Source organism: Trachemys scripta, chromosome 3, assembly GCF_013100865.1.
Source record: "Trachemys scripta elegans isolate TJP31775 chromosome 3, CAS_Tse_1.0, whole genome shotgun sequence".
NCBI classification, from domain to species: domain Eukaryota; kingdom Metazoa; phylum Chordata; order Testudines; family Emydidae; genus Trachemys; species Trachemys scripta.
The window spans coordinates 115,274,478-115,298,614 of NC_048300.1; the positions used below are offsets into that span (position 1 = coordinate 115,274,478).

A 24,137-nucleotide genomic window follows, 5' to 3' on the forward strand; every position below is an offset into this window, starting at 1 on the left:
CCACCTCCCCGCATTTGGGGACTGACTCTTCCAATTCCATATCTCCTCTGACAACTGGGTGCTAGAAATAATATCATTGGGCTACCCTATCCATTCTACCTATCTCCTCCTCATTCCCCTTCTCTGCCCTCTTCAGGGACCCTTCTCATAAATTCCTACTATGACAGAAGATAACCCCCCTTTTTGTTTAGGATCACTAGAGTCAGTCCCTGCTGAGCAAGGAGGAAGGGGCTTCTACTTGAGGCACTTCCTTGTGTCAAAGAAAAATGGAGGGTGGAGACCAAACTTAGACCCAAGACTCATAAACAAATTTATGAGATCTCAAAAGTTCAGAATGGTGACTCTGGCAGCTATAATTCCTTCTACGGATTCAGGGGATTGGTTTTTGGCCCTCGAACTTCAAGATGCATATTTCCATATAGCAATATGCCCATCCCACAAAAGGTTCCTGCATTTTGTGAAAGGCCAGGATCATTTTCAGTATCTGGTACTTCCTTTGGGTCTCTCTTTGGCTCCAAAAGAGTTTTCAAAAGTTCTGTCGGAGGTAGTTGCCTGCCTGCGTTGTCAGTTGATCACAGTATTCCTCTACCTCAATGATTGGTTGCTCAAGGGTCAATCGTACAAAGAAGTGTTATCTGCCACATGAAAGGTACTTTCTTTGTTCTTGGATTTGAGTCTTCAACTGAACCCTGGAAAATCCACACTGACTCCAGTTCAGAACATATAATTTATAGGGGCATCCAGGGCCTTCCTTCCCATGAACAGATTTACGACTCTATCCGTTCTTCTTGGAGTGCTTGCTCGTGTCCATTCTAATGTAGGTATGCGTGTGCCGCATGCACCATTGCTGGAAAGTCTTTCCCTAGTGGTATCCATCCGGTCAGCTTTGGTGCCCCCTGAAGTGGCACCTTCATGGCACGATATTTAGGAACCTGCTGCCCCCTCAGTTCCTTCTTACCAATAACTCTGACAAAAGGGTAGGAGGGCGGGTTCTGGACATGAGCAACACATCTTGAAGAACAAGGGTTACGGAAAGGTTTGTAACAGTGTCTGAGTCCCTGGTTTTTAGTGTCCAACAGAGTTATGAATTTAAGTTCCAAGGCTTGCCTTTTGAATATGTTGTTCAAGTTAAGGAGGACAAGTACTGAGAGGTCAGATATGGAGTGACTGCTTTGTGAAATGTGTTTGTGCACAGGTGATAGGATGTTCTTGTCTTTTATTATTTTTCTGTATGAGTTCATTCGAGTGTGTTGCTTTTGTCTGGCTCTCCTCACATGGAGGTTGTTGTTGTATTATATAATCATAGATGTGTAGGATTGGAAGGGACCTCTGAAGGTCATCTAGTCCAGTCCCCTGCACTTCAAGGCAGAACTAAGTAACAACTAAACCATTCCTGACAGGTGTTTGTCTAATCTGTTCTTAAAAACCTCCAATGCCAAGGATTCCAGTCTCCTTAGGCAGTTTGTTCCAGTGCTTAACTATCCTGACAGTTAAGAAGTTTTTCCTAATGTCCAACCTAAGCCTTCCTTGCTACAATTTAAGCCCATTGCTTCTTGTCCTGTCCTCAAAGGTTAAAGAGAACAATTTTTGACCCTTTTCCTCGTAACAACCTTTTATGTGCTTGAAAACTGTTATCATGTCCTATGCCCCTCCCCCCCATCTTCTCTTCTGTAGACATAAACAAACCTAATTTTTTCAGTCTTTCCTCCATGGATCATGCTTTCTCGACCTGTAAATATTTGTATTGCTCTCCTCTGGACTATAGTACCGCCTCGCTTAACATTGTAGTTATGTTCCTGAAAAATGCTACCTTAAGCGAAACGATGTTAAGCAAATCCAATTTGCAATTAACCCCTCCTGCCCCCATAAGAATTAATGTAAATGGGGGCAGGAGGGGGTTAGGGTCCAGGAAAAATTTTTTCACCTGACAAAAGACACACAGTTTTAAACAATTTAATACTGTACATAGCAATGATAATGATTGTGAAACTTGGTTGAGGTGGTGGAGTGAGTCAGAGGCTGAGCTATTTCCCAGGGAATGCCTTACTGCTAAATGATGAACTAGCACTCGGCTGAGCCCTCAAGGGTTAACACGTTGTTAATGTAGCATCACACTCTACAAGGCAGCACAAATGGAGGGAGGGGAGACAGCATGGCAGGGAGAGACAGAAACACACACCCTGTGTGAGAGAGAGAGAGAGACGCCCATTGCCCCTCTAAGTACGCTGACCCCACAGTAAGTAGATTAGCAAATTGAGACAGCAGCTGATGCCAGCAAGCTCCCTCAGTCCTGAGCCCTGTAGTGTCATCCCCCCCCCCCCCCCCGTGGAGATAAGGTACAGGAGATTGGGGGGGGATACAGGAGCAGGGGGGAGAAGGACACCCTGACATTAACACCCCTCTTCCCCCGTCCTCTGCACAGCAAGCAGGAAGCTTCCAGGAGCAGCTCCAAGGCAGAGGGCAGGAGCAGCACACAGCAGTGGGGAGAGGGACAGCTGAGCTGCCCAGCAATTGATAGCCTGCTGGGCGGCCGCCACACAGGGAACTTAGAGGAGCAGGGAGCTGATGGGGGGCTGCCAATCCACCCTAGTTTCAAGCACCCACCAGCTAGCTCCAACAGGCTACTCTTTCTGCAAGCAGTGGACAAAGCAGGCGGCTGCCAAACAACGTTATAAGGGAGCATTGCGCAACTTTAAACGAACATGTTCCCTAATTGATCAGCAACATAACAATGAAACAATGTTAACCGGGACAACTTTAAGGGAGGAGTTACTGTATCTCCAATTTGTCCACATCTTTCTTGAAATGTGGTGCCCAGAACTAGACACAGTAGGCCTTACCAACACGGAGTGGAGTGGAAGAATTACTTCTTGTGTCTCGTTTATATTGCTCCTGCTAATACATCCCAGAATGATGATCTCTTTTGCAACAGTGTTATACTATTGACTCATATTTAGCTTATGATCCACTGTAACCCGCAGTACTCCTTCCTAGGCAGTCCTTTCCCATTTTGTATGTGTGCAATTGATTGTTCCTGCCTAAGTGGAGTACTTCGCATTCGTTTTACTGAATTTCATCCTCTTTACTTCAGACCATTTCTCCAGTTTGTCCAGATCATTTTGAATTTTAATCCTATCCTCCAAAGGACTTGCAACCCCTCCCAACGTGATATTGTCCACAAACTTTATGTATACTTATGTCATTATCTAAATAATTTATGAAGATATTGAAAGAACTGGACCCAGGACCAATCGCTGTAGGACCCCACTCAATATGCCCTTCCACTTTGACTGTGAACCACTGATAAGTACTTTTTGGTAATGGTTTTCCAACCAGTTATGCAGCCCCCTTATAGTAGCTCCATCTAGGTTGTATTTCCCTAGTTTGTTTATGAGAAGTTCATGCGAGACAGTATCAAAAGCCTTAGTAAAGTCAAGATATACCACATCTACCGCTTCCCCCATCCACAAGGCTTGTTACCCTATCAAAGAGAGCTATTAGGTTGGTTTGACGTGATTTGTTCTTGACAAATCTATGTTAATTGTTACTTATCACCTTATCTTCTAGGTGTTTGCAAATTGATTATTTGATTATTTGCGCCATTATCTTTCCAGGTGCTGAAGTTAAGATGACTGGTCTGTAACTCCCTGGATTGTCCTTATTTCCCTCTTTATAGATTGGTACTATTTTTTGCCCTCTTCCAGTCCTCTGGAATCTCTCCCGTCATCTGAGGTTTTTGAAGATAATTGCTCAGATTTCTCCTCAGTCAGCTCCTGGAAGCTGCAGACCCCTCTTACATTGTGTACACTGCAACTTGTTGGCACACTCGCTCTGCAGCAAACACAGTGCAGTAAGGTGGTAGGGGCTGACAGGAGCATGGTATGCAAGTGCCACCTCCCTCACCACATGGGCAGGAGAAGGCCATTAGAGGCAACCTGAATTTTAGAGAGTCTGGTTGTTTTCTGACCTCATCTGAATCTGACACTTGTAATCTGGTCCTGTCAGATTGCAGGGTTGTATTTAGAGGGGTAGAGAGAAGGTTGTGGTGGTGGTGTTATTTTCGGGAGGGGGGGGGAGGAGGCGCTGAGGCAGTTACCTTAATTTTGTATTTTCTGCTTTTCTGCGGTTTAAGGTTATTCACTCTTCACATTCTGGAAGGGCACAAGGCATCGTCCTTAACTCTGGATTAAGAAAGTTTTGGGGCAATTAATATCTACTCAGAATGCTACTACAACAATCAGTTACCTGGCTTTTCACTTAACCTCTGGATTGGTCTGCTAGCTTAACCGCATCACTTGCCTCTGGATTGGTCTGCTAGCTCCATATTTTTCATTGCATCAAATGCAAACTACTTTTCTTGACTTTTAAGGCCCTTCAAGGCCTATCCCCACCCTACCTATCATTTTTTAAATTGTATTGAAATGTCAAGACCTGCCTGAGTTCTGCAAGTGATGCCAGCCTCCTGACAATTTTTAAAATTTTCCGACAAGCACCTTGATGCTTTCTTCTATGCCACATCTTATATGTGGGAAGAGCTTCCTGTAAATATCTGCAAGACTTCCTTCAAATTCATTGTCTTCCATCAAATTTCTCTTTAAAACTCCCTTTGGCAGGATACCTACAGAAAACTCAACAGTGATTAGACAGATGGTTTAATGCAATATATAAAGCCATAGAACTGATTACTAGATGTCTAAGAATGAATGAAACTCTTGTAGAATTTTGTCTAAATATATTCTTGCTCTCTCTTAGATCTGGTAAGGTATGAATTTGAGTCATTCACCTGTTCCTGGGGTTCAGAAGTTTAGTTTAAGTGGATACATAATTCCAAACAGTACTACAATAAGCACTTAGAGAATAAAGAACAGAAGATAGCTACACCTCTACCTCGATATAACGCGACCTGATGTCACATGAATTCGGATATAATGCGGTAAAACAGTGCTCTGGGGGGGTGGGGCTGTGCACTCCAGCGGATCAAAGCAAGTTTGATATAATGTGGTTTCACCTATAATGCAGTAAGATTTTTTGGCTCCTGAGGACAGCGTTATATAGGGGTAGAAGTGTATTAATATATAGTAGGAGAGTGTTGGTGAACTTGTGTGAGCTTGCCTGTTGTGTTTAAAAAAAAAAATAGTTGTGAGTTGCTATCTTTAGACTCTAAAGTTTAGAGTGAACATGTCACTGATCTTCCCCTTTCTTTCTTCTTCCCTATTCTTTCCTCTCTCAGTCCTCCATCCTCAAAGCTGGCTCAATCATCCCCGAAAGGCCAGAATTGTATTGGGAATATATGTCAGTAGAAATGACACTGCCTGCCCATTGGTTCAAACTTGCTGGTGGTTCCAGCACTATATCCACTCTCTATACCACATATATATTTTGATTAATTTAAAAAAAAATCTTTGAGCGCGCACACACACAGTACTTGAAAATTAATTTTTGTTACCATTCTAAAGCCCTGGTATCCAAGTTAAACATTTTTAAGGTATAGAACAGTCAATATACTAGCTAATATACATGAGAAATAGTAGCTTTAAAAAAAAAGTATCCCATTTTAAAAGAAAAAAAGAACAAAACAAATCTATTAAGCATAACTAGTCTGCAACATTTAAAAAAAAAATAAATAAAATTTTTAGGTTTTTAGATTAAAAGAGAAAATACCCAAAATGTTGTTCACTGTATGCAGTAGAAAACTGGACAGGATGTAGGAAGAAATGAATTCAAAGATGTAGGTGTGGATGAAGTCGAAGAGGATTTTAAAGATGAGAATGAAAAACGTGAACTGAATGCTTAAAAACAAATACATATAAGACAGAGGGGAGGGGTGTAATCACAGAGTAGTGGGAGAAGAATATATCATTCTTTTGAACAGCTGGAAGGTGGGAGTCAAAGGACAGGGAGAAGATGATGACAAGTTACTGTAGTAGAGGTGGGAAATTACAAGAAGCAATTTTAGTAGTGATGATCGAGAGGAAACTGCTAATTTCAGAAATTCTGAAGTTGCTGGGTGGGGTGATAGCAGGATTTAGCAAGGACTGATCTTCCCAAAGTGGGTGAAGCTACCTTTCTCAGTGCCATCTAGAGGAACTGGGCCCATTTGCAAGGAAAGTGCATGCTACATCTTCTTCAAGGATGGCAAAGTGGCTGTATTCTGTGGATCTCTCACAGTCCACCGAAGCATTAGTAACTTCAAGTATTACAGAATCATTAATCCGAATCTAAAAAAATCATGAGATTGGCTTAGAATCATGTGGTGTTATCTAACAATAAATGTTGGGTTATTTGCCTTCTGGGCCTTGGCCATTTAGAATCAAATCCTGACCCTATTGAAGTCAGTGGGATTTTGCTATTGACTTCAATGGGTCCAGGATTTCTCCCACTTTTTTAAGCTTTTCACCACAACTATGAGAGCTAAAAGCTTGCTATTTTTTCAAATGAAAGCTAAAAGTCTTGAATAATCATACGAATCCAGGAGCTGGGGCTTTAGGAAAAACACCAAATAGTTTGAGACTCTTCATAAAATCATGGGAGTTGGCAACACTGCCGCCCCTGATGGTGGGATCTATGATAAAAGTACTGCCTGTGCTTTTTTTCTGGATCTATTAGATTTGTAACATGTTAATGTAATAGTTGTAGTTTAATTTTTTGCTGTTTATTTTAAAATACACTTAACTACGTTAATCACTTCTTATGAACTATAAATAGTATCGTGGCTTGAAGGGTTAATATAAATAAGAATGTCTGAGTAATATAACAAACATGAACTCTAGTGAGAAATTTAGTAATTCGAGAGAATAACTTAAATGACCTGCTCTTCGTCAAAGCATTTTTAAAAAAAATCTTCTAGATTACTTCATCTTATAATTTGTAATATGGGAAAAACAGTGACTCCCTGACGTACTGTGATTTACAGACAACATTTTAGAAAGTAACTGGCATCAACAATAGCTTTAAAAAAAATTGTTATGAAAACATGCTAACATTTACTTCAGGGTCTTCCAAACCTCACTAGACTAATTAATACCTTATCACAATCTTCCCCAGCCTACCTAATGGAAATAATGTTTTTGGTCTATTAAGAGTGTGAGTGTGTGTGTGTATAAGGGTACGTCTATACTTACCTCCGGGTCTAGCGGTAAGCGATCGATCTTCTGGAATCGATCCCGGAAGTGCTCGCTGTCGACGCCGGTACTCCTGCTCCGCGAGAGGAGTACGTGGAGTCGACGTGGGAGCCTGCCTGCCGCGTGTAGACCCGCGGTAAGTTTGAACTAAGATACTTCACGTAGCTGAAGTTGCATATCTTAGTTCAAAGTGGGGGGTTAGTGTGGACCAGCCCTAAGTGTGTGTGTGTGTGTAAGGTTTGGATACCAGCAGAGAAATTTAGCACTCTACTGCAGAACAGTCTTCAGACTAAAGGGAAATGATCAACAGACTGATAGAGGAGCAGCAGTTTCTCATTATACAGTTTGACTAGACAAAGCAGTCCCACAAATTAATTTCAAGGCTAGTTCACCTCTTCTGTTTGATTTGTCTTGCAGATAATCCATTCCAATAAATTCAATATAATTTCAGCATCAAGAAAGCATTCCATAGATATCATTCAGTTCAATTTCCAATCTGAGTGTAGCAATTATGAAAAAGATCTCAAAGTCCTTATTCAGTTTTCACTCAGCTCTTACCAAAATTTGCACTGACTTCATAGTAAGTTTTGCTTGACCTCAGGATTTGGCCATTTGTAGATATGAATAAAGTTTTACTGGGGAAAATGTAAAATTAATTTGAAATGATAGACACTATTAACAACAGACTCTAAGGACCATATCACACCCTCCACATCTACTTGCGGAAGACACAGAAAACCCATTCTAAGCATGCAGTAGTAAGAAGAGCCACCTCTGTAGCATTATTCTAGTGCATAGTTGAGGAGACTTCATCATTGTTCCCTCTAATTTTTTATATCCATGCGCAGAATGAATTTTGTTATGTGCACCGATATGGAGGTGATGTTTGGCAGGGGTTTGGCGCGTGGGAGGGGGCTCTGGGCTGGGGCAGAGGATTGGGGTGCAGTGGGGCCGAGGGGTTTGGCTGCAGGTTCTAGGGTACAGGGTTTTGGGGTACAGGATGTTACTCAGGGCTGGGGCAGAGCATTGTGGTACGGGGGGCGGGAGGATGAGGGCTCCAGCTAGGGGTGTGGGCTCTGGGGTGGGGCTAAGAATGAGGAGTTTGGGGTGCAGGCTGCCATGGGACTGGAGCCAGCTCTCTTCCTGCGGGCGGCAGCAGCAGCTCCCAGGCCGGGGAGAGGCGCCTCTCCCCGCCAGCAGCAGCTCCCGGGCCAGGGGAGAGGTGCTGCTCCCCACCGGCAGCAGCTCGCAGGCTGGGGCTGAGGCACCTCTCCCCGCCAGCAGCAGCTCCCAGGGCTGGGGGGAGAGGCCTGCAGCAGCCCTGCACACCCCAACTTGCTCCCCTCCTAGCCCACCCCCATACCTCTCTCCTCTCCAGGCTCCTGTGGCTGCACAATTGCGTGGTCCTTTATAGCCTGCTGCGCAGCCATGCAGCTTAGAGGGAACTTAGCTCCCCATATTTAGGAGAGGAAAGGATTGGGGATGAGTGGGAGGCAATATCATACCCCTGGTCCTACATACATTGGTGGGTATTATGAAATTAATGTAGCCATCTTTGCCCTTCCATGCTGTGGAACTTTCCCTTGGGGTAAAAATAGGTTCAGGAATCAGTAGCCATCAGGGCACAGCTGGTGTGCCGAGAGGAGCTGGCATGGAACCCCAGTGCTGCCTCCAATCTTTTGAGATGCTTTTGGGGGCTTGGACACAGGATGTGAGAGGAGCAAAGTCACAACTCACAGTGGAAGAGTGTATTAATAACTCTCTACAAGGGGAACTTTGTGAAGTTCCATGTTCTCCTTAAAGGAGACCGTATACTGTATCCCTAAACTAACTTGTGTATCTTGTACATGTAATTGCAAAACTGTTTTTATTTCACTTTCCCCACATTTGCAGGCTTGCTGAGCTAGCTTCAGCTATTATAACAGTTTAGAGATTAACTTTAGAACTTCTACCATCAATAAATATTGTTAGCTTGTTTAAGTCATAATGTATTTACAGAATACATTAGATCTCCTTTTTAGCTGGGAAGGGTAAATGGGAGAGTACAACTCTCCCAAGTAACAAAAACAGATGGCTACTGTGACTTTTGTTTAACCACCTAAATCTAAGCAAAGTAATATCCATGTCACTGTTACTTTCTAGCAAAATAATTATGAATTCTTGTGAATAATTTTTTGCATATATAAAATGAAAAAGTACAGTGATACAGAATTACTTTCAAATCTGCCTGTTTTAGCTAAACTTTAACCTGTAGAAACACTTTGTTTTTTATTTTGATATGTGCTTTAATGTCTAAGCATGCTGAAAATGTGTTGATTAAAGAATAAATTTAGCTTAGTGTCCATTAAAGTCTCACTGAGATTTCCCTCTCCTTCCCCCACAATAGAAAATTTAGAAGACCACCAAGCCCCTCTTATGAAAAAGCCTACAGTATCCACATTCTGTCCTCTGCTGCACATGGTTATCTCCTATTGAACTCCATGGGAGTTGAGTGGATATAACAGTGCAGAATTTTGTCCTGTGTAAACTGGCTTTATAGCATTTCCTGAAAATCATTAAGCTCTGGTTCTATTGGACCAGCATGGGGAGTGAATTCCAAAGCTGAGTCCTTTTACTGAAAATATCCTGCCGCCAGTTCCCAAATATTTTTTAAATGTGGGGATTGTTAATACAAGTGTATCATCTTTTCTCAATGGTGAAGTAAGCACGTGAGTAGAAGGGTATTCTCTTCATTAAAAATTGGTAGACTAGTTCTTCATTTATTTTTAGAAGAATTGGAGCCAACAGCCTGGGATCTTCTGAATGGTTATTAATTTGACATTAGAATCCTTTCAATTTTTATGGCCTAATTTTTGAAACTTGAGCATGTTATCCAGTGTTGTTACTTGGAACAATGCATGCTTATTACATTCTTTTTTTTAATATAGGTTGAGAGGAACTATTGTTTTTCCTCTGAGGAAAAGGTACAGAGCACAGAGCCTGAAGGGTGCAAGAGACATACACACACACACACCCCTACCTTAACTTGCAATTACCAGAAATATTCATGACAACAAACTGGAGATTAATTATATTCATACTTAAGAACATATCATTAAATTTTAAAAAATCTAAAATCTTAACACAATCTTCCATAGCCCCCTCCAAAAAAAGATCCTGACACTCTTGTAGCCTATAAAATCCCAAATACACTCTGTGGTTGGCTTTTTGGGAAAGGGAGAGGGATATCCTGCTTAATTAAGATAATGGAACTGTCAGGGGTGGAGGGTGTTATGAATGTCTTGTGTAACATTTCTCCATTTTTGAGTGCTTTGGAAGTTTTCTCGGGGCGGGGGGGGGGGGGAATGAGAGTCAAGATAAAACCTCAATGGCATGACATGACATGAGAAATGTGAAGTTCACCAGGGACAAGGAAATCATCTTTGCTCCCCACCGATCCACCTTCAATAATTTCCCCTTTCAATTCAAACACTAGGCAGATTTATTTTGTTTTATATATTAAAAATTATACATAAAATAACACACTTGGGGGATTTTGTGCTTAAATACTAATGGTTAAAAATTGGTTACCTGATCAAAAACATATGCTATTACCTTCATGAATGTAGGGCAATATACAGTATATTGAAATTAGTGACATGTAACATGCAGCTTAAAAATGTCACCATTCTCACAGCCCTTGCAAGGTGAAACTGGTTCTGGTTCCTCTACCCCCTGAGTTTCTGACAGGGCAAAGAACTGGCAAGATCCTTCCATCTCCCAAAGGTGAGAAGAACTAGCTGGCAAACTGGCCCCAGCTTTTGCTTCTACCTATGAGAGGGGAGCAAGGACTCAATACTTTGCCTACTCTTTCTCAAAGGCTGTCCTGTTCTCAGATAGTATACTACAGCAATTGATAAACATTTATGATTGTACCAAATCTCAACATGGTTTGAAGGAAGCAATTGCACCTATATATGCTAATGACAGTGAACCAAGCCATAGTATTTACTGTGCTAGTCAATTGAACTCATAAGTCTTGGGACTTGATATAGTGCCCTTTATTAAAGCTGATATTATGCTGATCTACTAGTGCTCAGTGTAACACTATGACCTGAGGCTGCCGTGTTTCATGTGTAGATGTTACTGGGAGACACTAGGCTGCTTGAAAAGAACTCTTATTTTTTATTTCTGTTGCTGTAGCTCATGGGGTTAAGAATAGATTCATGACATTTACTTATGGGTTATTTTTCCTTCACCTGGCCTTCTTTCTTCATCTTGCTCATTATTTTGGGAAGGCCATGTCAGGTTTAAATTTATGTCTGAAGGAAGTTAGATTAGAGTTCATTATTAACTATTTTGCAATGGAGTTACACAGTCGGGGCCCTCTGAAGAGAACATTCTATCCCTGACTCTTGTAATTATCACCCTTGTCAGTGGTAATTCCATAGTAACCAGTAAGTATAGCTGTCATTTAGGGAGACATGGTTCCTGAGATAGCTGGGGCCCCAATCCATTTAGGGCTTGGAAAATCATGACCAGGACCTTGAATTTGAACTGGTGTTCTGTGGAAGGTCAGTGTAATGATCTGAACAGTAGTGTGATGTGTTTTCTTCATCCTGTGTTATTTAGTAAGTGGGCTGCTGTTTGTTGTGCCAGCTTGATTTTCATCAAAAGTTCCTACTTTCATTCCCAAGTATATAGTGTATTAAGTAGTTAAGCCTAGAGAGCATGAAAGTATGGATCATTGTTGCCAAGTCTGTATCCATCAGGGTTCATTGAAGCCTCTTGACTAGCCAGTTTTCCTGGCCACTGTGTTTTTGGGATATTCAATAACAGAAAGGTTAAATGATATGGAGAGTGTGTGGGGTGGAGATGGGGTCTTGAAGGGCACCACAGATGAGTGCTCTGGAGTCTGAGCTTTTTCTGATAGTGGGTTGAGAGGAGAATCTGAGAGAGTTCAAACAGTTTCCTTCCACCCCTGGCAAAACCTCATATTTAACCATGTTGAATGCTGTTGAGAGATCCAGCAATAAGAATATGAATGGTGACTCCACCAGTGGTAGAACAACAACATCCACTAGTGCAGTAGTTCTCAATCTATTTTACCATTGTGGGCCACATGCATTACTACCTGACCCTGAGGATGTCACATGGGCCGCAGCTGTGTGCTGATTGGGCCACAGGTTGAGAACCAATGCACTAGTGTCATTTCTGTGGCACATCAGTATAAAAAATCCTGGTAATGATGAGACCAAGATACTGGCAGAGGTCAGGCATAGTTGGAGGTTTTTTCTCTAGTTTTGTAATTACCTTGCTCAAGCTCCCATTATTGAGCACTGGGAAGTAGTTAACAAAGTCAGTTGCATGAAACAATTGAACTGGTTGGACTACAACATGTTTTAGAGAGAATGATAAGTTGCCTTTTTCAAAAGAGTCATTGATGATGTATATTAGTAGCTAGCCCAGGTGCTCATTCACAAGGCAGAAAAGGCAGGCATCAGATACACATGCGGTGATTTGGACTTGCCTTAGGGACTTCCTGATGAGTAAAATGGTCAGGCTGAGAATGGTGGTGGTCTGATGGTGATGTTGTGCGTTGGCTCTGATGGTTGTGCTGTACTGAAAGTATCTCTGATTCTGAGGATCTTTTCTGCAAAGTACATTGCAGTTAATTACAGCAGGAAATACTGGAGATAATAATGGATAGGAGGCACTCCAAGTTAAGACATTTTATTATTTCAGTTGTCTTCTGTGAGACTTTTGTATGCAGAAGCTTGTTAGAAACAAAGTAGATACAGTAACTCCTAACTTTAACCTCTTCTCGGTACACGCTGTTTTGTCATTACATCACTGATCTATTAGAGAACATACTCATTTAAAGTTGTGCAATGTTTGCTTATAACGTTGTTTGGCTGTGGGGGCTTGGAACAGGGGGGCTGCCGGCCCACCCTTATCAGTTCCCCTCCACCACGCCACGCACTTCCCACCTGGCGGTGGACCCACAGATCAGCAACTCCGCTCCCCGTGCCTCCCGCCCACAGCAATCAGCTGTTTGGCGGCGTTCAGGAGGCTGTGGGGGGAGGAGTGAGGACGCGGTACACTCGAGGGGAACGGGTGGAGCAGGGAGGGAAGAGATGGGGCAGGAAGGGGCGGGGGTGGGGCCTTGAGGGAAGGGGTGGAGTGGGGGCAGGCCTGTGTCAGAGCCGGGAGCTGAGCACCCCCCAGCACATTGGAAAGAACAGCAAGAGGAGCAGCTGGATGATCCACCCTCTTTCACCCTCTTACTCCACCACCTCAACCAAGCTTCACAATCATCATTGCTGAGTACAGTATTAAATGGTTTGTTTAAAATTGTTTAAAACTTATAAGGTATACGTATATAATGTCTTTTGTCTGGGGGGAAAAAATTCCCTGGAACCTAGCCCCCACTATTTACATCAATTTTTATGGGGAAATTGGATTCGCTTAACATCATTTCACTTAAAGTTGCATTTTTAAAGAACATAACTATAATGTTAAGTGAGGAATTACTGTACATATATAATGAGTGTGAAAAGTAGTGTCTTACTATTTTAGGCATTGTGTCTGAGTGGAGATCCAGTCAGTTAATGCTCACAATAGTGGGGAGTACTGTTCTGCAATTGAGATAGTGTTATGGTAATAAAGTGCATGTTACTGAAATATAGATATGAAATCCTCCATGAAAGGATTATATTATTATCTATTTGCATTCCAGTAGTACCTAGAAGTACTAACCAAGATTGCAAGGCACTGACATATGAACAATAAGAGTCTCTGCACCCAAGAACTTACATACAATCTGGATAGACAAGGCAGAAATGGGGCACCAATTAAAAATAGGGAAACCAACCTGCTGAATGTGGGGCAGGCCCTCGCGGATTAGTGATTCCTCAGTAACAGAGCAGATACAAAAGAATTTTATTAGTATGTGTGTTTGGAGGCAGAAATTAAGATATATTCGAGACAGTCAGGAAACAGCTCATATGCTGAGAGACCATTAGAAATAGAAGCTCTCGGCTTAAAGTGCTGGACAAAGCCATGTGTCAGCTAAGGTTCTAAAAGTTGAATTACCTACGTACAGCTTTGCTGTCATATTTATCATTTTATTCAAGATGAACAGGACCTGTATACATATTCTATCTAAAATAGACTAGAAGGAAATACTGTGAATCTATGTCACTAATTTCTCTCCCAACATAGGAGTTACCTGCTGTAAACCCCCAAACCCTATGTACTGCTTGCATGCAGAACAATATTAACAGTGTATGTAATGATGCTCCCTCTGGCGGGACACAACTGAGAGTATCAATTCAGGACAAATTGCTTAGAGCAGGGCAGTTACAGCCCCAGGCTGTTGTTTCTCCACCTCTTCGGCACACCAAACCAGCCAAACAGAAGACTTTGTTCTCACCCCACTGGCTAACCATAAGTCATACAGGCAGTTCCCTTAGACACTCCAGTTTTCCAGTATCACCACCAGTGCCACCCGTTATGGGGACGAATGGTTATGAAAACCAATACCCCAGTAAAAGAAAAAAGGTTCTCTCGATCCCAAAGGACCAAGCCCCAGACCCAGGTCAATATACAAATCAGATCTTACTCACAAATGACATTGTTGCCAATCCTTTAGAATCTAAAGGTTTATTTATAAAAAGAAAGAAATATAGATGAGAGTTAGAATTGGTTAAATGGAATCAACTATATTCAGTAATGGCAAAGTTCTTGGTTCAGGCTTGTAGCAGTGATGGAATAAACTGCAGGTTCAAATCAGGTCCCTGGAGTACATCCACAGCTGGGTTGGGTCATTCAGTCCTTTGTTCAGAGCTTCAGTTTGTAGCACGGTTCCTCCAGAAGTAAGAAGCAGGATTGAAGATAAAATGGAGGGGTTTCCATGGCCTTTTATATTCTCTGCCCTGTGGAAGAACACCCCTTTATTCTTACTGTGGAAAATCACTGCAGCAAGATGGAGTTTGGAGTTGCGTGGGCAAGTCACATGTGCATGCATGACTCAGTTTGCAGGCTGAAGCCATTGTTTACATGTTAGTTTGAACGTTCCCAGGAAAGCTCAGATGTGAATTGGCGTCTCCCAACGTTCATTGTCAGTTAAGTGTTTCTTGACTGGGCACTTACTGAGAATAGTCCTTTCTCAAGAAGCTGACCAAATGCTTCAGAGATTACTTAGAATCAAAACACAGTGAGATAGAAGTACATAGCCAATATTCATAACTTCAACTACAAAAATGATGCACACATACAGATAACATAATCATAACCAGCAAATCCTAATCTTTCCATTGACACCTTACTGGACCTCCTTTGTACAAGATTTGGTGCAACTATAGGACCTTGGTTGCAACAGTGATCTATACGGTCACAGTTCATGTCAATAATGTCACAGTGTAATATGAGAGAGCATATAAATCTTAAAAGTATTATCTCTTCTTTTTAAATTCATTAATAAAGCATGTGCAAATATCTGTTTAAAAATTAACTAGAAATTAGTTGAAAAGACAGGGTGAAATAATCATTCTTTTTAAACAACTCTTCCTTATGACAAATTTAAATCTTGAAAATATTTCCCCTGACTTCTTCCCCTCCCCTCCATTCCACTTGACACTGTTTTTCCCCCTTTTGTTTTGAATGAAACTGACATAGATGTTGTTTACATCTTGATAGTAAAGTGGTGCATTTTTGTGTTATTTTTTAAATCAAGTAAATAAAGCCTCTAGATTTTTAGAATTCAAAGGATTTCTCCCTATATTACAGAGGTCCAAACCATGAACCTGTTTCTGCACATGTAGACCTGGCTAGAGCTTTGTGATTTGGGTGGGCTCCAAATCACATGTTGCTTCAATCCAGGGGGAAAGGCCCCCCTGTTCTTTGACTGGAATTGCTCTGAGCCCACTGAGACCCTCCCTAACCTAGAAGCTGAATATGGACTGTCTCTCACTGTTACCATGCAGAGTCTTATTTGGGATGCTGTAGGTTCCTTCTGCCCAGAGAGAGAAGGGCAGGCTTTATTTGCATGAGTTCCTTGCCTCTGGACTCCACTTTCACTTGGTTCATTTTTGACCACTTCCAATATAACTGTTACTTGGAAAGAAAAAGAGTTTGTCTGTGTTGTGGATCGGTGTCCTTTCTTGCCTCTTCTCTTCGTGTTTCTTGATTCTTCCAACCAGGGCCGGCTCTGGCTTTTTTGCCGCCCCAGGCAAAAAAGCCACTGGCCGCCGCCCCCCCCCCCACGGGGGGAGGGGAAGAGGAGGGCAGCCGGAGCCCCGGGGGGAGGGTGGCGAGCCCCGGCGGGGGCTCCGCTCTCCCCCCCGGAGCCCTGGGAGGAGGGCGGCGAGCCCCGGCCGGGGCTCCGCTCTCCCCCCGGTGGCCAGAGCGCAGGGGGCAGGGCGGCGAGAGGGCGGTGAGCCCCAGCCAGGGCTCGCTGCTCTCCCCCCGGCGGCTGGGGGTAGGGCGCCGGGGGGGAGGGCGGCGAGCCTGGCCGTGGCCCCGCTCTCCCCGGGGGCCGGAGCACCGCGCCGCCCCCCTCCAGTTGCCGCCCCAAGCACAAGCTTGGTGGGCTGGTGCCTGGAGCCAGCCCTGCTTCCAACCATGCTTCGTAAATGTCCCTTACACAGCTACATTATTTGGGCTTAAGTGTAAATGTTTATTTAATATTTAATGCAGATTGTTTCAAAACTGTGTACTTGATTTGTAACTATTAACACTATTACTAGAGCTGGTTTAAAAAAAAAAAAATTCCATCAGAACTTTTCTGTCAGAAAATACTGATTCGACGGAATTGAAATGCTCCGTAGGAATGTATCAATTCTGTCAAAACTTATGATGGAAACCAGGAAGGCTGGCCTGCCTGGTTTTCTGCCAGCCTGCCTGGCTCCCTAGGTGGCATGCCGCCTGTTGGGTTTGCCAACTGGGCAGCTAGCAAAGTCTCAAACCTGTGCAGCCAGGGAGCTGGCAAATCTGGAGAGCCCAGCAGCACACCCACCAAGCAGGGAGCTGGCAAGGAGCCGAGCAGCTCGCCTGCCTGCCAAGCAGCAGCATTTGGTGTGTCCTAAATATTTTGGAATTTCAGTCCTGTGAAAAATTTGGACTTTTCAACTTGATAAAGGAGAATTTGTTTTTCAAAATCTTGACGTTTTACAAGGGACAGAAATTCCATTTCGCAGTCAGCTCTACTGTTTACATGATATGCACTACTCTCTAGCAGAAAAATTCTTATCCAAATTGCAAATCTTTTATATTAATATTTGGGTGTTTTGGGGTATATCAACTATTCCTTGTCTTCTGCAGTACTTGTGTATGACAACGCCAAGTGAATATTCACCAGCAGAATCACAGCACAAGAAGCACAGCAATGCTGTTTAACTCAAATGTATAAAACTACTGTAATATCTGGTACAAAAGGCCTATGACATCTCATTCCTAAAAATGTATGGTGCTCTATTTGTGTCATGAATGTGTATGACTATTTGTGATAGCATGTCAAAATGCTTAGAGATTATTTTTTGATTTAGCAATAAGTCTGAATATACCTTTAATTAATAAAATTCTGTTTTAAACTTGCAGGTAATATATGCTTTAAACACTAAGAATGATGAACATGAAGCTGCTATTCAAGCCCTCAAGGATGCTCATGAAGAAGAAATCCAACAAATTCTTGCAGAAACAAGAGAGAAGCTCTTACAGTATAAGAGTAAAGTTGCTGAAGAAATGGATCTTAAGAGAAAGATCCAGGTTTTGGAAGAGTCATTGGAAGATCATAAAAAGATGAAACATCAAGCCTTGACAGAATTTGAAGCTTACAAGGACAGAGTTGAAGATATGCAGCTTTGTGCAGAAGCCCAGCATGTCCAGCGTGTAGTAACTATGTCAAGAGAAGTAGAAGAGATTAGAAAGAAGTTTGAGGAGAGGCTACGAAGCTTTGTACAATTGCAAGTACAGTTTGAGAAAGACAAACGCTTAGCTCTGGAAGACTTGAGAGCAGCACACAGATTGGAGATTCAAGAACTTATGAAAACTCAGCAGAATCAGAATGCTACTTTAAGTAAGGGTCAAGAGAAGCTAGAGGAGTTGCACAGGTTGGAACTGGAAGATTTAAACAGCAAAGTTGAAGAGCTAAGACTGGAGAGGAAAAAACTCATTGAGGAGTATGAAGGCAAACTCAGCAAAGCTCAATCCTTTTATGAACATGAACTTGATGCTTTGAAAAGATCTCAGCTCTTTACAGCTGAAAGCCTGCATGCTTGCAAAGAGAAAGAAGTGGAGCTAAGAAGAGAGTTTCAAAGCCAAGAAGCTGTTTTACGGAAGAACCTTGGGAAACTGAAGACTGAATTGCAGATGGTACAGGATGAAGCGGGTAGTCTGCGAGAAAAATGCCAAAAGCTTCAGGTAGCTCTCAGTACAGCAGAAAACACTGTTCAGGTGAGACTGACCACACGTCATTCTTTTAAGTTCAATGTGTTTAGTAGAAATTAAGCTAACCTAAAATTATATACAGCAGTGGCAAATCATTAGCATGTATGTAGGACCCTACCAAATTCCCAGTCCATTTTGGTCAATTTCACAGTCAGAGGATTTTAAAAATCATAAATTTCATGATTTCAGATATTTAAATCTGAAATTTCACAGTGTTGTAGTTGTAGGGAGTCCTGACCCAAAAAGGAGTTTGAGAGGGGGGTGTAGCAAGGTTATTGTAGGGGGGGGGGTTGCAGTGCTGCTGGTGGTGGCGTTACCATCAGAGCTGTGCATCCAGAGAGTGCCAGTTGTTGGCTGGAAGCCCAGCTCTGAGGGTATCAGCACTGTCCGCAGCAGCACAGAAGTAAGGGTGGCAATACTGCGACAATCCCTCCCCACAAAAAATAACCTTGCAACCCCCCTACAACTCCCTTTTGGGTCAGGATCCCAATTTGAGAAATGCTGGTCTCCCCCATCAAATCTGTATAGAATAGGATAAAAGCACACACAAGTCCAGATTTCACAGGGCAGAGACCAGATTTCACGCTCCACGACACGTTTTTCATGGCCGTGAATTTGTTAGGGCCCTACGCATATGTTAGCTTTGAAAGTTAAGCTTTTGTCACCAGTACTTGGCTGGCTGTCCACCTTTCAGCTGTTCAGCTGTTTTACTGATGTTCTACTCCCCGGTATTATGGTATAGGAATTGAAGTGCTGAAAGTTTCATTGCAGATTAGAGAGTACACAGTCAAATGAGCACTGAGCAGTAGCTCTCCCTCAGAGCTCACCATATTAGAATCCAACTTCACCTTTTATTTGTTTTTAAAAGGGTGGGTGACTGGCTCCAGGGCAAGGTAGGAATGAGGTGGTCAGTAGCTAAGTACAACTGAGGTCTGATTCTGGTATACTGGTATCATTGCTAGAAAAGTTTGGGAAACACTGATTTAGAGTGTACAGTGTGTTCAAACACTTACACATATGAGTAACCTCACACAAGTGATTGGTCTTGTAAATATTCTATATTGGTGTATAGTTGGGCTATGAAGAAAATATTTCCATTTTGCTACATTATATTTGTCACTGCAGTTATTTGTGCCAGCTGTTATCTAGTAATTAATTTAAAATATGTTGAACAAATACATAATATTGTACAAAGAAAATGGGAAAGGACACTCTTTGGTATGATGATGAGACCTATTAATCAACTTTTCCTACGTATACTTCTTGGACACATACAAGAGGCATTCACAAGTAATGTCTCAAATACTGTACACATTTTCAGAGAGTTGCCCTAATGTTGTTTTCTAAAGCTGCTCTAAAATAGGATCTGAAGCCCCAGAAACATAAAGCAGGCATTTGGGGACCAGAGGGGTTGAAAGCTTTCCTTCTATGATGGAAGGAGGCGTAGAGTTTTGTAGATTGGGACTAGAAGAAATGATTCTATGGGACTCTATTTGCCCTTTGGTAGCTTTATTGAGGACTTCCCCCTTTAAGTGTGATCAACTTGTAGAAGAGATCAGTCAGCTTATATTTGCATTCATCTCAACATTCAGCCCTCAAAGCCAGGTGTATCCATACTGCACTGTAGCCCACATGGAAAATATGAAGGATCTTAGGGTAAATGTGAGAACATCAAAGGTGTGAGCTGGCCTAGGTGAAATCTGAAAGGAGACCTAAACTTTTATGGTCGGGCTCAAGAAGAGGTCTCTCAGGTCCATTTACAGGGTGCAAGACACACAGACAGCATGAATAGAGATTCTGAAGGCAACCACTGTGAGCTCATAAACCTTATGAAAAGCCAGATCTGCCATTTTATCAGTGGAGTCCTAGGGGGATAAAACAGAATGGAAGAATGGCTCTTTAGATGCAGATTGTGGCGGGGCGCATTTGAGTCCACCCTATGGACAGATAATATTCTCTTGGAGTAATCAAAGAGACTGGGTTCTGCTTTGCCATGCAATCTGGGTTAGTGGATCTCCTTCCAGACATGACAGCCCACTTGCTGAGGCTGGGTCTACACTACCCGCCTGAATCGGCGGGTAGAAATCGACCTCTCTGGGATCGATTACGCGACAATCGATCCCCGAATCGACGCTCTTACTCCACCAGCGGAGGTGGGAGTAAGCGCCGTCGACGGGAAGCCGCAGAGGTCAATTTTGCCGCCGTCCCTACAGCGGGGTAAGTCGGCTGCGATACGTCGAATTCAGCTACACTATTCGCGTAGCTGAATTTGCGTATCTTAAATCGACCCCCCCCCGTAGTGTAGATGTAGCCTAAGCTTCTCCCATATTTTACAGGTACTGGCTCCTTGTGTAGCCCTGTTTTCAGGGTGTCCCAATACAACTTTCTCTGATGCTGCCTCACAAGCCTCCCTTTCTAACATTGGTACCAATGCAAGTACAGGTCTCTTGCCAGAGCCTGGTATTGACCCAACCACTGGTACCAGCACCACTTGCCTCCTCAGGGATACATGGGATGATGCCTCATCAGATTCGGCGGTGTCTGTAAAAGGTTCCTCTTCCTTCCAAACTCCCTCTTTCAAGGTTCATGCTGAAGGAGAAGCTCCTAGCAGGAAGCACACCTGGCTATCTTGGCAAGGACAGCCTTCAAGTCCTGTCCCCTTTCCCTTATGTCCCACCACAATGGGCTTATTGGAACCCATGAGCTCTATATGGCAATCTTTACAACAGGGTAACATCTCAAAAGAGGACTCGTCAGGAGCATCAGCCACACCCGCAGGCCCTGCTCCACAGGTACACCTCTCAGAGCAGAAGTCAGTAGAAAAGGAAGAAATGATATCCTCCTACAAGACCTCCTTCTCACCAGATGAGGGTGTCATGGCTTCCCCACCATCTTACCCTGATAAGCCTTTCAAGACTGTATTAAAAGGTTAGAGGACACATTACAAATTCCATTGGAGGACATACAGTAAGCCTAACATTCTTTGTTGGATATCCTTCATACACCTCCTTGGGGCATGATTGCCTTGCCCCTCAATAAGGCTAAGATTTAGTCATGGGTATTTTTAGTAAAAGTCATGGACAGGTCATAGGCAGTAAACAAAAATTCACGGCCCTGTGACCTGTCCATGACTTGTACTGTATACTCCTGACTAAATCTTGGGAGTCTCTAGGGGCACTGCTGGTGCTAGGGCAGGGCACACCAGAGCACCCACTGGTGTTGGGGAGGGGAACTCTGGGGCACCTGCTGGTGCTGGGGGGGAAGGGTGGGGACTCAAGGGCGCTTGTTGGTAATGGGGAGTGATGCTCTGGGGCATCCGCTGGTGCTCGGGGAGAGGGGGGGCCCGGTACCACTGCTCACGGAGCAGCCCGGTACTGCTGTCGCTGCTGCTCACTGCAGGAGTAAGGATCTATCAGTTCCATCTTGGTTCCGATGTGTAAACCAAAAGACAGGCATCTACTGTTATTACCTTCAACATTGAGCTCAAACTCTGTGCCCATATCCTGTAGGGATCCAACATCCACGGTGAACAAGGACGTATCGGATCTGACGGCCCCAACCACCAGTTCACCCCAGGGAAGTCTGAAGTCTACGTCTCCCTGGAGAACATTTTTGCACTTCTTTATCCTCAACCTCCTCTTCTCAAGTTCAACCTTATTTAAAGACATCATTACACTGGAGGAAGATACCACCTTGAGGACATGGGGCCACACTCCTCTTACATCCTGAACCTGAGTACCCATTCATCGGTACCATTGGTTCCACCTGATGATTGAAAACCAAATTTCTCATAACATGCAGGCCCCAGATGAGCATTTATCCCCACATAGACTTTCCAAGTACCAGTGATTGCTAGTGCCATGGAGTTTGCCCCAACCAGTTGACACTTTGTAGTGATGTTGCTGGGGCCCCTGGGACCCTTTCTCTAGGCACCCCAGATCCATGTATGGACCTTGTCTACCCTCTCCAAGCCGACACGAAATGGCTCTACTTGAAAGAGGAGCTGGATGCAACAGTTCCAGCAGCTATTTTATCGTCTTCCCCAGATGAGGCAGTTATCCCATCTTCACCATCTCCACTGATTGTCACAGGCAAAATCAGGAGTTCTTTACAAGGGGCGATGTCCGAGCTCCAGATCCAGCTCAAAGAGGTTCAAGATTTTTAGCAAAAGCTCCTAGACTTATTATAATTCTCAGGTCCAATGAGGCCATGATGGAGACAGCCAGGGAGTGTGGCACAGTCCCACCCCCAAAAAGGCTGCCCGGATAGCAAGGGCCGTGCCCGTGACTCTGGTCTATAGGCCATACAGCCCCAAGACCAGAGGCAACCCTACCGACTCAGCCATGAGGCTGTAATGTGCCCCTCCCCCACCCCAAAAGGGTGAGGGGTGTACTTGCCCCACAACACTTCCACTCATCCAGTCCCAACATATCCAAGTAATGTCAGACAATACGACTGTCTTCTATGTAAACAAATAAGAGGAACAAGATCCTTTCTCCTGTGTGTAGAGACAGTCAACTTCTGAAAATGATGTATCAGAAACCACGTAACCCTCTCAGCAGTGTACCTACTAGGTGCGAGAACTCCCTAACAGACAGAATCTGCAGACCTTTTTCCACAGACCATGAATGGGAGATTCATGATTCCATCCTAAATGAGATCTTCACACAGTTGGGAATGCTGTCTTGGACCTCTTTGTCTCACAAGCAAACGCAGTTCCCCCATCCACAGCTCCAGAACAGCGTTAGGTCGAGGCGTGAAGAATGACGCCCTTCTACCCTGGACAGACCATCTCAGATGTGCCTTCTTGCCCATCCCACTAAGACCACAAGTGCTGCGAAAGATTTGTCAAGACAAGGCTCAAGTTATCCTCATTGCACCCAACTGTCCAAGACAGTTCTGGTTCTCGGACCTCTGGAGGATTTGAACCTGTCCGACTATCAACATCTGATCATTTCTGGATCTTCTGGTGCAACACAACAATGTAACTAGGCACCCCAATGCAGGATCTTTACAACTCAAGGCCTGATATTTGGATAGGCATTGAATGTAGAATGCACATGTTCACTAGTGGTCCAATCCATCCTCATTCAAAGCAGGAAGGATTCTATTAGGAGATGTTATTCAGCCAAATGGAAACATTTTTCCTCTTTGGAAATAATGCACTATTTTGACAGTCAGCTAGAATTCCCTGTTACTTTAGATTACCGACTCACCCTGAAGACATTGTGCTTCTCAATCAGTTCCCTATGGATCCACCTCATGGTAATCAGCACTCTTCATCCTCCAGGTGAGGGCCATACTACCTTTACTCATGCAGTGACAGCTAGATTCCTGAAGGGACTTGTTAGTCTGACCACTGGTGGGAAACTTCTAACACCACAATGGGATCTCAGTCTCATCCTTTCAGTTCTCAGCAGACCTCCCTTTGAAGCATTAGGCACCTGTTTTAAGTTCCCATCTCTTGATGAAGGTTGTCTTCCTAAGTGCCGTTACATCAGCCAGAAGGATGAGTGAGCTGGGAGCGCTCATGGCAGATCCATCATATACCATTTTTCAAAAAAGAGAGAATCTCTCTTTGTCTCCACC

At 43.5% G+C, this 24,137-nt stretch overlaps 1 protein-coding gene across 1 annotated transcript in view; it reads left to right on the top strand.

The window, feature by feature from the left end:
* FAM184A (family with sequence similarity 184 member A) overlaps positions 1-24,137 on the top strand; it is a gene marked incomplete in the record, with an annotated part of 171,410 nt that overhangs the window by 36,402 nt on the left and 110,871 nt on the right. The window contains 1 exon segment of the mRNA XM_034765789.1: positions 17,700-18,554. Coding sequence (XP_034621680.1) covers positions 17,700-18,554 — 855 coding nt within the window.